Source organism: Fragaria vesca, linkage group LG1, assembly GCF_000184155.1.
Source record: "Fragaria vesca subsp. vesca linkage group LG1, FraVesHawaii_1.0, whole genome shotgun sequence".
Lineage (NCBI taxonomy): Eukaryota > Viridiplantae > Streptophyta > Magnoliopsida > Rosales > Rosaceae > Fragaria > Fragaria vesca.
Genome location: NC_020491.1, coordinates 3913856 through 3927938, shown reverse-complemented (window position 1 = coordinate 3927938; position 14083 = coordinate 3913856). Strand labels below are relative to the sequence as shown.

The 14083-nt window shown below is 37.1% G+C and overlaps 3 protein-coding genes across 3 annotated transcripts; 2 read left to right on the top strand and 1 right to left on the bottom strand.

Annotated features, from left to right (window-relative positions):
- The first annotated feature begins 2047 nt into the window (after nucleotides 1–2047).
- On the top strand, nucleotides 2048–5454 carry LOC101306370. Its single transcript, XM_004287386.1, has 3 exons — nucleotides 2048–2175; nucleotides 2924–3503; nucleotides 4955–5454. The coding sequence occupies exons 2-3, from the start codon at nucleotides 3056–3058 to the stop codon at nucleotides 5002–5004; spliced, it is 498 nt and encodes a 165-aa protein (XP_004287434.1). The 5' UTR covers nucleotides 2048–2175; nucleotides 2924–3055; the 3' UTR covers nucleotides 5005–5454.
- A 3504-nt stretch (nucleotides 5455–8958) lies between these two features.
- On the top strand, nucleotides 8959–9904 carry LOC101312677. Its single transcript, XM_004288801.1, has 2 exons — nucleotides 8959–9246; nucleotides 9335–9904. The coding sequence occupies exons 1-2, from the start codon at nucleotides 8959–8961 to the stop codon at nucleotides 9902–9904; spliced, it is 858 nt and encodes a 285-aa protein (XP_004288849.1).
- A 447-nt stretch (nucleotides 9905–10351) lies between these two features.
- Nucleotides 10352–11202, bottom strand: LOC101312389. The gene is made up of 2 exons (XM_004288800.1): nucleotides 10827–11202; nucleotides 10352–10752 (listed from the first exon to the last, which is right to left on the bottom strand). The coding sequence occupies exons 1-2, from the start codon at nucleotides 11200–11202 to the stop codon at nucleotides 10352–10354; spliced, it is 777 nt and encodes a 258-aa protein (XP_004288848.1).
- Between the last annotated feature and the right edge of the window lie 2881 nt (nucleotides 11203–14083).

The window sequence follows — 14083 nt, the reverse complement described above, 5'->3', positions numbered from 1 at the left end:
AGAGAGAGAGAGAGGTGAAATTAGAGAAGAGGGTAGAATGGTCATGTAAAAAGTGTGAAAATAGACCTTTTAATCATTTAAGATGTTATAAGGTGACCATTTTATCATGTAACATGTTTTAATGTTGACTTTTTTATTATCCGGAACATTTAAAGACTTTTTTATCATTTGTATCTTTAAATGGTAGTTTAGTGTTATATACCCTATTATTTTTCCAACATCATAATCTTCATAATCATCTGCCATGTGCACCGTTTCCTTTGGTGGCATAAAATCAAAACAAGTTTCACGTCAATGAATGATTGAAAAGAATGAATAAGATTGAAGAAGGAAGATTTGTATTCTTATTCGATCGACCTCTTTGTTTTGGTGACATGCACCTATCAGATTGTTTCGACCAAAGATATATATACTATAGAAGTTTCTAGGCTGAGAGACTGAGAGGCTACCAAACTAAAGCCATTGTCGTCATCGATCTAGCTAAAATCGAGTGGACGATGAACAAAAAAAAAAAGTGGACGGTGAATGCAAAAGCCAAGCCTCAAGTTTATAAGTTGGGCATGAGATTGATTGGCCATGCCAGGAGCAATGCAATAATGTATTGTCGAGCATCATATCAGTGTTGTATATATAATTGACTGAAATTTTATATGTTTGATCCATTTCAATAATTAGAGCCAATATTTCCTGGACACCTATCCAGATATATATGTGGTCACTTGTTCATGCATATATAGATGTGGATCGGTACAAACCTACAGAAGGGTGATATGCTTGTGAGTTGTCACAATTATCCAATATGATCGCGATCGATGGCAGAAACGTTTCGAACATCATCTGCAGGAGTTTGTGATCATCAACATCATCTGCAGGAGTTTGTGATCATCAACAAGTAGCTGATAATCAGTAAAAAAAAAAAAAAAAAAACAACACACAGAAAGTTAGTAAGATTGTGATCAGGACAAAGACGTTTGATAGATCATCAACGAAATTAGAGAAAGTTATAGTCGGTTTTGTAGTTAGAGATTCGCTTCAATCTTCTGTAGACTCTACGTTGTTGGTTTCATGTCAACTCATCGATTTTTTTTTTTCTGGCATTTCAATCCGCAGCTCATTCATTTTCAGTTGAGGCTAGGGTGTCCTTCAACTCATAATCAAGATGTTGGCATGCAAGATTATCTCATATTCAAGACATCAAGTATCTTAGTTCAAGATACATCAAGAACATTTAGCTAATTGCATAGCCGGAAGTTACACTCCGGTCTTTTTGACTTGTTCTTAGTATATGATAAGAAGGGAATATGAATTTGTACTTTGTATAAGACCATGGATATTGCCCAACATGTGGGTGAGGGTTACTTGAACAACTTGTACATGTAAATCCTTTTATAATCGAGACCAAATCCCAGTCAAGTCACCAAAATTTACCAATTCTTTTCTAATGTGTCCCGAAACGTTGAATCTGTACACAAAACCCATGACTCTATAGTGTGCTCTTTGATATGCGAAATTTCACCTCATTTCATCATTAGGAACACCAGACTTTACCAACCCAAAGAGCTCAAGTAAGACTTTTCCAACCCGAGAGGACTCACCTAATATTTACTGATTTAGGGTTGTCTATTTTGTTTTTATATTAGCTACAAGTTTAAACGTAACTTTTGATGTGAATCAATACAATCACGGTAACTTAAAATTAAGTTGAGAGATGAAACATGAGAGAACATAAGCTATGTTAATGGTGATCGGAAATATTTCATGACAACATAGAGATCATGATCTCAATAATCCGATAATATAAATCATGTCGGATTCTAAGTTCTTACGAGTTGAGAATTGAGTAAACAAAGACTTTGATTTTCTTCCGATGTAGAAATAACCAAATGGTGGTAGAGCCATTTGGATCACGTTTATAACAATTTTTTAATCACAAGGCTCCCTTTGCACACGTGTAAGCGTATCACACACTTTACATTCTACACTCACCCGCAGACGATCCCACCCTCTTTATCTTTAAAGCTGGAACAATCAATCCCTTTTCTTCTCTGACTGAAACAGAGATCAAAAACTGGGGGTTGCTTTCTACAAGAAACCCTAAATTATAATCTAACTTGTTCCTTCACAAATTAACCTCGCTGACTTTATCCCCCTCTCTCGTTTCTGATTCTCCACAAGGCAAGAATTTCAATCCCTTCTCTCTATTCTGAATTTCTGATCAAATTACAAAGCTTTGGCATGAAATTTAAGCACCCATAATCGAAATGCTGCAACTTTATTGCTTTTGTTTGGTTGGGAAGTTTTGAAATCGGGAATTAGGAATTGGGTATTTGTCTGTTTGTTGTGAGGATAAGAATTTGGGGGTGTTTGTTAAGTGATTTGGTTGTTTTGTATTTGATCGCATTCAAGGCTATGTTTGGTAAATCCGTGTTTTCTTCTTTGGGAAAGTTCTTTTTTTTTGCGATTGAGGAGTTTCTGAGTCTTGTTGTGTGTGTGTCTGTATTCATTGAATCTAGACAGTTGTTGGACTAGTTTATACACCTGTATCTTTGTTTTGGTTCATTCCCAGAAAATTGAATAGTGAACAGGCAGACCTTCAGTTTTCTTGGTAATTGACTCGGCGAAAAGAATTGAACTTTGCTTATGTCATGTCCTGGTTGAAATTTCCAAGCTAAGATTTGAAGTCATAGATGCTGAGTAATCTCTTTTCTTATTGTCCTCTATTTCTCAGAATCGAACTTGTCTTATGTTATGTCTGTAGAGAAAGCAATTTCTGCGTGTTTGTTAGTTTTTGATAAATTCTGCATTATGAAACTGAGCAATTTATCTTTTAGCAGTAGTCATCGAGGTTGATATGCCTTTTTGGATTATGATTTTCGTCGACTAATTTTAATATTTTATTTTGTTACGAACACTTTATGAACAGGCAGAAACTACCCATCATATCGTTTGTTTCCACTTCCACACTCTGGGCCTGGCATGCTCTCCTACAGATTGGTTAAAATTATATTTCCTTGTGAAAACTTGGCAGAAACGAGCAAAGGATCTTTGACTGAAAATGGCTTTGGCTTTTACTAATCTATCATGGTGGTTGTGGAGTGGAAAGCAAAAGGAGCCGAGAATCTCTAATGGAACTTGTTTAAATTCTTCCCCTGAATCGGGTGTGCGGGAATCTGATGCGTTAAAGTTTCCTTCGGTTAAAGGAGCCAATATTGCCTCATCATCTAGAAAGGTGAAGAGGAAATGGCATAGTAGGGAAGAACGGAAAATTGATAAGGAGTATGATGGTGTACTTGTTCCTTCCGATGGAGAGTGTGTTTCTGGCTCTGAATCTGACTCGGATTGGTCAATTGGATGGTTGGAGCCTCATGGACCTGGGTTCCAGAGTGATGATGATGCAGATGATAGTTTTGCTGTGCTGGTTCCATGCTATGGGCATGCTGTTCATGATATGGTGGGGAAATCAAAAAATAGAGATCAGAATACTATTGGGAGCATCCCAGATGGTAAGTGTTTTTCTTTTCGTACCTGGTTTTTCTCTGTTCATCGTTTCGGTACTTTTTCATCCTTCCCATCAATGCTATTCTGCTGTTCTACTCTTTGCAGTACATATTATAGTTTATATGAATTGTTGGCATCAAACCTAAATGTTAAATGTTTAACACCTTTTGAGTTTTTCATGGCATGATTCTGTTAATTTGATTTCGCAATACCTCTGCTGTCAATTGTGATTATCATTAATGTAGAAATAACACAAGTTCATATTAACTACAGATGGTTTAGTTATTTATGTCATTGCGTCTGACAAATTTGATGGTAGTTTGAGTGAGGATCACTAGTTTGATTTAATGGGCAATTGTGTTAAGATAAAAGGATTTCCTTTCTTTTTGTCTTTTCCTTCTGTTTTCTGAATAGGAGTATGGATGAGCATTTTCGAGTAACCAATCTGTCTATTCAAATTTAACCCAACTGTGTGGCTAAATCTGAGGGGAAAGGTATAAATGTAGAATCCACTGGAAATGGTGTATTAGGAAAATTTCATTCTCATGATTGCCCTTAATTGCCAATTTGCCATTAACACCTCTTAAGCAATAGGCAATAATGGTTGAGTGTGAAGTGCTAGGCAATATACAATTTGGGATGTTAATGTCAGCTTAGAATTGGTGCAATGTCGTAATGGGATGGTATTTCTCTGAACTTAGTGAAATCTCGACCTACCTTTTAGCTCTTATATGCTTTTGTTCAGATTTTCATGCATCTACGTTCAATCAGGTTTACTTGTAAATTCGCCTATGCTGCAGTTTGAGTAAAACTGACTCTTTCTTAGATGAAATGTCCACAGTTTTAAAAGGAAGTGTAAAACTGATGTAACTTCAAAGATTTGGATGCCCCAATTTAGAGTTTTTATGATATTGCCCCGGAATCCAATTTGCAGTATTTGATGCTTACTAGATAAGTGGGGTACTGAGGTTATATGCTGGACTCCTATTTTAGTGTTATTGGATCTCTCTGTATTTGTAAGGAGGCTCCTTTGGATGGTTGGATTAGAGTTGTTGGATTCATTTGGTTGGTCCAATAATTATGTGTTTGAATAAATTCCGTGCATAGATGCTGAGAGATCTCAAAGGAGTTTTTCTTTTTCAATTTTTTATATATAGATAGTTTGAGAGCAGAGTAACTATCATGAATCTGTTGGGATTATTTCCAATGTGTGGTGGTACCGAAGAATTTGTGGGCTTCGTTTATGGCTGGTTCTTGTTGTTCAAACAGAGTTGCAAATAATGCATGTTTATTTACTGCATCCCACCTTAAACTACATGGTTAATATTGGTCATCTTGTGATGTGGTAATCGGTTGGTTTGCTATCTGAGTTAATTTTTCTTATTAAATCCAGCAGGTGCCAATTTAATGAACAAACATATGCTGACTCTGTCTGCATTTTGCTTCTTTTGTGCAGAGAGCAGAAAGTTTATGGAAGAGTGGCTCTCTTCTCTACGCAACAGCTGATCTGCTAAGTAAAGGGGAAAAGGATAATATCGAAATTGGCCTAGTTTGTTGGTAGTATATCATCTACTTATTAGTGTAGAAGAGGACTGGCCAAAGTTAGTCAAAGCTAGTATAACTTTGATTAGCAGATATGGCAGATCATAGAGGACTTGCTTTCTTGCTGTTGCCGTCTTTCTTTGCCCTTCAAAATTGATGGTACTGTGTGAAATAAGTCTACTGATTATGACGAAAAGAAAAAAAAAATTCTGTTTGTGTAAGTTGTTAAAAGAATGACAAAGAAAAGGGGGAAAAAAAAAGAAGAAGACAAAATGGTGGAATATGTATGAATTTCGTTTTGGATGTAATTCTTGGATGTACATATGTTAAACGAATTAGAAGCAGTTTTTATGCTTCATCGTGATATTGTTGTAAATAACTCGTCAATAATTAAAAAAAGAAAATTGTAAATAGAACCTGTGTCTCTTTGTATTTTGTGGTACATTCTCCGGCTTATTTCTGCATTGTCATCATGTGCCTAATGATATCTGCTTTGGTCATGAATACCGGGTGACCTTGTCATATCTGCACTCTGTTGGAAATGGTATTTATTTGGTATTTGGTATTGACAGAGTTTTAAAGGTAGAATGCATAGAAGCGTCGCTTGTGATGCTATTTGTCACAAATGTTTGCTTCCATTGAACATCTTGATCATCTTATACAGATTCGCAGTGTCTGAGAACAAGGGATCCTTCACAGTGAGAATGTGATTTTCATCTCTTGGGATGGGTTATTTCACTATTTGAAGTCCAGGTCTACAAGGGAGTGGCATTGCGATATGAATGATTAGCCTAGAGGTGTATTTTATCTGAAATACAATTGAAATATAATGAAATACCTGGTTTAGGGTATTTTAGGTGTACAATTGAAATACAATGAAATACATGGTTTTGGTGTATTTTATCTAGTGGCATTGTTATTTCACTATTTTATCTGAAATACAATGTCTGTGGTGGTTTTTCCTTCCCATCAGCCAAATCCCAAAATGCCCCTCTTTTGTCTCCCTTTTGTTAAGGAAAATATAGAAAAAAGTGAATATTTGGCGGATGGGAAGAACTTGCTAAGAGTTTTTAGGGTTGGTGAAAATTTTAGATTCATTTTTTGTTAATGGAAAAAAATTCCCTTAATTTAGGGTGGATGGGAATTAAGAGTTTACAGACCTCCTACTAACCTAATAGACCCCTCGACAGACCTCCTATTACCCCTAAAAGACCCTCTACTGCCCTTAATAAACCACACACAAACCTCTACTGCCCCCAATAGACCCAGTTGACAAACCCTTTACTGGCCCTAATAGACTCCGACAACCTCCTACTGCCCTTAATAGACCCATACTACCCCCAATATACCCCTACTGCCCCTAGTAGACCTTACTTCCCCCCAATAAACCCTCCTATTGCAGAGTCCGGTCAACGGCCGTCGGATTCTGGTCAACAATCGGCAGTGTCCAGACAACGGTCATAAACTCTTTATTGCACAATAGACCCTTTGTTGCTCTTGTAATGGTCTATTGTAATTTATTTAATTAATTAATGATACTTGTTAGACCATAATTTACACATATTTTCATTCCCCTAAATATTGAATTTGCCTTGTTTTTGAGTTCATTTTAGCTTTCACTAAATCATTTTCTATTTATCTAGGAATATTGTAAGAGTGATGGAAACATGTATTTTTAGCATTAATATGGAGAATCGGAGCTAGGAAGAATGACGGTCCAATGTGGAGTAAAACGTAGATTTCCGGATTCCGGCAAATCACCATTATTGGTGGCTCACCACCACTTTTAGTGGTGTCGATCATAGCTTTTCCGATCACCATGAAGGAGGAGCAAAGATGACCAAGGAGATTGAGTAATACAATTGCTTCTACCTTATAATCCTTTGGATAATAGGCATCACTATGCACACCTTTTCCTACTCTACTCTCTCATAGCTCATGATTATGTTCATCTTTCTCCTCCCTAACACTCAACCTCCCTAGCTAGCTTTATTGACTTTTGTGCTAGCTCTTTGCTATTTCTTCCTTTGCTTCATCAGATGGGAGAAAACTAGCTTCTCCTCTTTCCCTTATTTCTTCTATTTAATACTTCCCCTCTCTCATTATTCACATCATCTAATCATTCACCCATTCACTCTCTCTTTTCCTCCATCTCCACCACTAAAACTCCATCTCCTTCATCACCACCACCATATCTAATCCCAAACCTCCATTAACACCACCACCACTACATCATTTCTCCACTCTCTTTTCTATACCATTTTCTCCATCCACTCCACCTATTCACACAAAGCATAAATCAACCTTCACTATCTCTTATCGTCAAATCATCAAGAGCAAGAAGGAGAGGGAATCACCACCACCACCAAGACGTGAGCTTGGGGATCAATCAACACACCACTAAGCCAACTCTTTCCCTTAAACTCTAGATCTATTTTGATGCTTAATTTGATTATGAAGTTTATTTGTGTAACTATGAGTGACTAGTACTTTGTTAGGGTTATGGTTAAAAGCCCTAACCAATCTTGTATGGATTGATGCTATAATATGATGTGATGCAGTTTTAGTTAACATTCTTATATGCTAGTTCAAGAGTTGAACGCATATGTTTGAAATTTACTACTTTTAATATATGTGTTTGCTATGTCATGATATAATGTTTAGAGCTTAGTAACCTTAGAATGTTAAAGCCTGAAAACACACTAGATGTGCATATAGGGGTAGTGAATTACAATCATTTAGAGATAAGATTGGTTGGTTTGTATAGTTTCTTTATCTCCAAACTTTATGCACTTAAGGTAATTAATGCATTAGATGTCTAACCGGATGGAAACGCATGGCTTGAGTAGTTAAGTACTACACCCGAGAGGGGTTGTTTGATACCACAAAAGAAGCATGTCCCCGGCCTTGTCATACCTGAGAGGGATGCAAGGAAAGAAATTGGTTGATTAACTTAGCATCTTTCATATTGATTTGCATCAATACTTGCAAGGGAGGTTAGTGGTAGACAATTCGAATCCTAACTTCATTCATCCATTATTCCACTAGTTTAGTTTAGAGTAATTTAGTTCCATTTGAGCATTTAGTTTAGTTTAGTTTACAACTTCAAAAACCCAAAAATCAAATCACTACTTCCACAATGCACATACTCACCGTGAGCCTAGATTTCCTTGTGTGTTTAGGTTTGTGATTGTACATTTGCACATTCTAGCTCTTTTAAGAGCAAGTCCACCCCAAGTGGAAAAGCCTGACCCAGGCCTTCCTCCACGTCAAAGGAAGACCCAACAACAAAAAAAGCAAGTTCACCCATGAAAAATATTATGACCCAGCCTTCAAAGCAAATGCAACGGTGGACCAATTACATGGATTGGATCATGAGTTGGTTTGAAAATATCATCCACCGGCATGTTATTGATCTGGGTTAAAGCTAGGGCCCACGTGGGTCCTAGTTGGTCGGGTTACAAGCCAGGTTCAGGATTAACCCTTGTGTTGGTCCGGACTAATATTTAAAAAGGGGCCAACATTCATTTCTTCTCATTTCTAATTCAGCTATGGCACATGGATGAAGTCGTTTTTCACATGGAACAAAACCTTGCAAATAACACTGACACAAAGACCTCCAACGGGCATCTAAAATGGCAACGGCTATTTCTTAAAAAAAACAAATCAATAAAACAAACGGGCAAATGTTAGGGGCCGTTGGATTTAGATATGATGGCTCTCAATTAATTGTAATGGATCTATTTTATTTTGCATACAAAACTGAACCAAAAAAAAAAATCAACAAAATTCTCTATAAATACCTTACTACTCTTCTTCATTTTTCACACTCTTTACCTATCTATCTCTTCCTTCATCAAAAAACTCTCTTCCTTCTACAATTGATTTGTTCTTCTTTTTCATTCTTAGTTCAACAAAATGGGAGAGACGGGTAGTTCTTGGACCACCAAGGAAGAAGTTCAATTGTGCGAATCATGGGCTACGGTTACCGTATGTCCCATTACCGGCAATCAACAAACCCTTACAAGGTTGTGGCAAAAGGTTCATGAGCATTATGTTGAAAATTGGATGGGTGCAACCCCGGTTCGACCGCCGGGGGCTCTTCAATCTCATTTCAAGCCTTTGAAGAGGCTTCTCAAAGTGTGGCACAATGCAAAAAATCAAGTAGGGCATCATCGACCAAACGGCACCAATCAATTGGATGAGGTAAAAAAAATTTGGCAATCCACTTAAATTTTATTTCGACAAATTAATATGATTATTAATTTTTATATGGTGTGATTTTTTTATATAGGAGCATCAAATTAACCTCGAGTATTTGAGGGTGATGAAAAAGCAATTTGAGCATAAGGAGTGTTGGGAGGCGGTGAAGGAACACCCTTATTTTAGAGATGCACTTCAGCCTCCGGTCACTCCCTTTGTTTATTCCACGGCTAACGGTCCTCAAACCGAATCACCAATTAATTTGGATGATGAAGAAATTGTTTTGGAGACTCCTCCTAACTCTGTCGGAAGGCCAATGGGACAAAAGGCCGCCAAAGAAGCAAGAAGGAAAGGAAAAAAGAAAGAAGATGTGGGTGAATCCATGGTTCAAGCCCTACTAGCCATGAACGAGAGCACCAAAATTTCCAATGAGATTCTTAGAAAAAGAGAAGAGGACCGTCATGCCGAAAGTGCAAGAATGATGGCATTTGAAGAGGCAAAAGAGGATGCAAGGATAATGGCCATGCGGAATAGTGATATTTCCTTTGGTTCACAAGATTGGTTCAAAAAATTGAAGAGGGAAATTAGGAGGAAAACCGATCCTAACGCTAATGCGGATTGCTATAGGCCTCTTTTTGAGGAACCACAATCCCCACAATAAAGTGTTGTGTTTTAATTGTATTTTTTATTATTAAGATGATTGTATTATGCATTTTTATATTTAATGAAATAAAAATGAATCATTCGTTATGAACTAATATTAGTGAATTAATTTTCTTTTATTGAAAGGAAACAAACAAAACACACGTACAATATTTTCAAAGTAAAATAAGCAAAACACACATACCACATTATTCGAGTGAAATTTAAAATGACGAACTAAGGAGAGCATCACTTTATCAAATGATTATGAAAATCATTTGCTAAGATGAATCACCAAATCATCTTGGAATGCCTTGTGGAGGTAAGCAGAACGTAATTGGAAGTTAGCATCTAAGAATGCCGGTAGGGTTTCTCCAGCCCTCAAAATAGGTTCATGGTGGATAACATTGCCTTCACGATCCACCGGTCATTCATAAACGCTAGCCAACAATAGATGCAAGTTATCCTATTCACAAGACTCCTCAAATTCTTCTTCGACAAACTCATCTTCCACAATCATGTTATGAAGAATAATGCAACTTATCATGATAGTACGAAGGTCTTCTAGTTTGAACAAGTTAGCACCGTGACGGAGTATGGCCCATCGAACTTGAAGAATACCAAAACACCGCTCAACGTCCTTACGATAAGACTCCTGCATTTTGGTAAAGTGTGCCTCATTGGCATCTTTGGGTTTGGATATTGCTTTGACAAATGTCTGCCATCTTGGGTATATTCCATTAGCAAGGTAGTATGGTACAGAGTATGTACTATTATTTACCTTATATGCGACCTCCGGAGCACTTCTGTTAATAACCCTTGCGAACACGTTGGATGCTCCGAGAACATTAAGGTCATTTTGAGCTCCTAGGGTACCGAAGAAGGCATGTCGTACATGTGTGTTGTAGGATGCCACAACTTCAAGAATAACAGTAAGGTACCCTTTACAGCTTGAGAAAGCTCCGGCCACCCATTTGGACAGTTTTTCCACTTCCAGTGCATGCAATCAATGCTCCCAATTATGCCGGGAAAACCACGTTGTTGTCCTTTGTGTAGAAACCTTTGCAGATCTGTGGCATTAGGAGCTCGAAGATACCAACCCCTATACAAATACTCCCCTTGTGCACAAAATTTCTTGAGGCATTTCAAAGCAGTTGATGCTCCCATCCTGGTGACTTCATCACATTGATCAGCCCCTGCACCATATGCAAGCATTCGTAACGCACCTGTCATTTTTTGTTCCGGGAGCAATCCCAGCTTTCCTGTGGCATCTACTTTTTGCTTCCAAAAATAGTCGAAATTGCAAAGGTCCGCCATGATGCGATTGAATACTGGTTTTTGCATTCAATAGAGCTAACGAAAAATTGTGTTGCTATACACTGGACGCTCGACAAAGTAATCCTCCATCATGTTAGCCCCTCTTGACTGTCTGTGTCTTTCGACGTTAGGGGCACGACCAAGACGTGATCCACGACCTTGAGGAGTCTGCATCTGCATATGGTGATATTGGGCAACTAATACAGCGGCTTGAGCATTGTTTGACCGAATCTGCATAATGTGCTCTTCATCTTCTTCATCTCTCCCTCTCAAATAATTTCTAATACGATCCATGAAAAATGTGAGAAGTGAAATAGATGATAATATCTGAGTTTAGAAGGAGGAGATGAATGAGATGAATGTGTGAATGTAGAATGAGTTTAAAGCTTATTTATTGACCTTTTTAGGAGACAAACTGTTATCGTCTATACACGTGACATGTCGTGATTGGCTTGAAATCCTATCCGAAATCATCTCAATTATTTATGAAGATAACTATATCTGAAAAGAACACGTGTCGTCTGTTCATTGGTATAACTTTATCGGAAATTTTAGATATTTATGAAAGATAACGATATTGATATGAACATGTGTCCTTTCCACATTGGTCATTGATATCTTATATAAATAATTCTAGTTTAATTTCTTTCTATATATTACATGAGTATCTTGTTTATAAATAAATAATTATTGAATTCAATAATAAAGTAAAAAACAAGAATTGTTTATCAATAAAAACATTTTATTAAAGATGAATAGTAATTGGTCCTCGGAGTGGTCTCATTGTTGTATCGTCGAACCAAAGACCAAGGACTGATTTGGATGAATAGTGGATTACCCCAGGTTAAGGATTGGTCCAACCCACCAAAAATGGGTGCATTTGCTCTCATTGGGTTAAGACCTGGGTTAGACCTATGACCCAGGCAAAGGAAAATGAAGGCCCAGGCCTTCCTCGCCACATCAGCCCAAAATGTGGGCCACAAGGACATCAGAGCACAGACGAACAGACAAAGACAAGTGGAGCATGCGCGCATCAGAACACGGACGAATGGGTGAAGGGCGTCTTGGGCACGTTCTTATCTCCACCTCCACTTGCCAAAAACTGTTCCATTTGCTTTTAATCTGGGCCATGCATAATCTGGGCCTTTTCTTTTAATTAAATAATCAATCCAAGGGTTTTAATTAATACAACATTTATTTATACAAGCTAAATCTAATTATGTTTTATATACTAATTGATAACCTAATAAACAAAAAAACTATTGGGTAAAAATAATATTCTAGGTTTGGAGTATACTTTTATTTACATTATGTTTATGTTCTAATTATTCTAATTAATTCCAATAAACTGCAAATGCAACGTGGTGACCTAGAATCAAAATTTATTTATTACATTTTGTATAATTTCAATAAGTTATTTATAATTTTATTAATATATAAAATTATTATTCACATTCAAAATATCTAATATAAAATTCAATAAACAATCATTGCCACGTGGTGACCCAAAAACAGAAATCATGGGTGAAAACTGCAGCCCGAAATCACTGCCACGTGGCGACTCAGGTCTCGCCCATGACCCAAGCCTTCCCAACAAAGACCCAAAGGGTGGACTTACTCTAAGCTTAACACTCTAGCTAGTGAAAAAAATCCAATCCTCATGGGTTCGACAACCTTTTTGCTTAATCTCTATACTATTACTTGCGCCCCTTATACATACTTGAGGGTGACTTTTTGGCTAACAGTACGTACTATAGTCTTTTTGTTGTATAAGTTGGATATTGAGAATTAAGAAATATGACTTTGTTGGTGTGAATAAAATTTTTAAAATTACGGCTCGTGGGAATTGACCATTTTCTTTGAATTTCCTAATGACTATGGAGTATTCTTATTTCCTTATGGAGACAATTAAGTATTCTAATGGAGAGATAACTTGCATCAACCACTTTTTGTTGGCGTGAGTCATACCATATAATATTAGGATTGTGAATATTGTGTTATTATTAGGAATATCCTGTCATAGTTAGTTTCCTAATAGGTTTTGATATCTCTTGTATATATACTCCATTCTTGGAGAATGTTAATATATCGCAATATTCATAATTTCTTGGTTCTTTTTGACTTGGCATCAGAGCATAATCAAGATCCATCGAACTTGGTTGTTTTTATTCCGCTGCGAATGGTTCTTTTGGCCATTGAAGTTTTTTTTCCTGTCTTTTCGGTTGTTGAGATCGTCGAAGTTTTTTTTCTGTGTTTTTTGGTCGTTGAGTTTGGTGTTTTTTCAGTTGTGAAGATAGCTTTGTTAAATTGGTTTGGAGGTATCGAGATCAAGCTTTGTATAATTGGTGGAGGTGCAAGCTTGTTTAATTGATTGAGGTGTTTGTTGATTGGTAAAGTTGTCAACGTCTGGAGAAAAAACGTTGAGCAGGCCTTGTATTGTGTGAGGTGAACTTGTGTGATTGGATTGGCTAAAGCAGTTCAGTGTCCAGGAACTTGGACAATTTCTTTTTTGAAAAATTTGTTGTCTGGTGATTAGAATAATTTGAAGGAAAAATGGTGGATTTGAAAGCTATTGAAGGGAAGAGTGGGGCGTCTCAAAGCTTATCTTTCTACGACAATGAAGGTAGAGATTTTTCAAAAGGTAATGTTTCCTTGACTACGGAAACTCGAGGTAAAATTGGTGTTGCTTTACATGTTGCTAACTTTACTGGTGGTGACACTTGGATAATTGATTCCGGGGCGTCAGATCATATGACCTATGATAAATCTTTCTTTATGTCCATGTCATCCTCTTCTATATCTCATGTTTCAAATGCAAATGGTGCCTCTTTTCCAGTTTTAGGCATTGGGTCTGTTCAAGTTGCACCATCCATTGTATTGC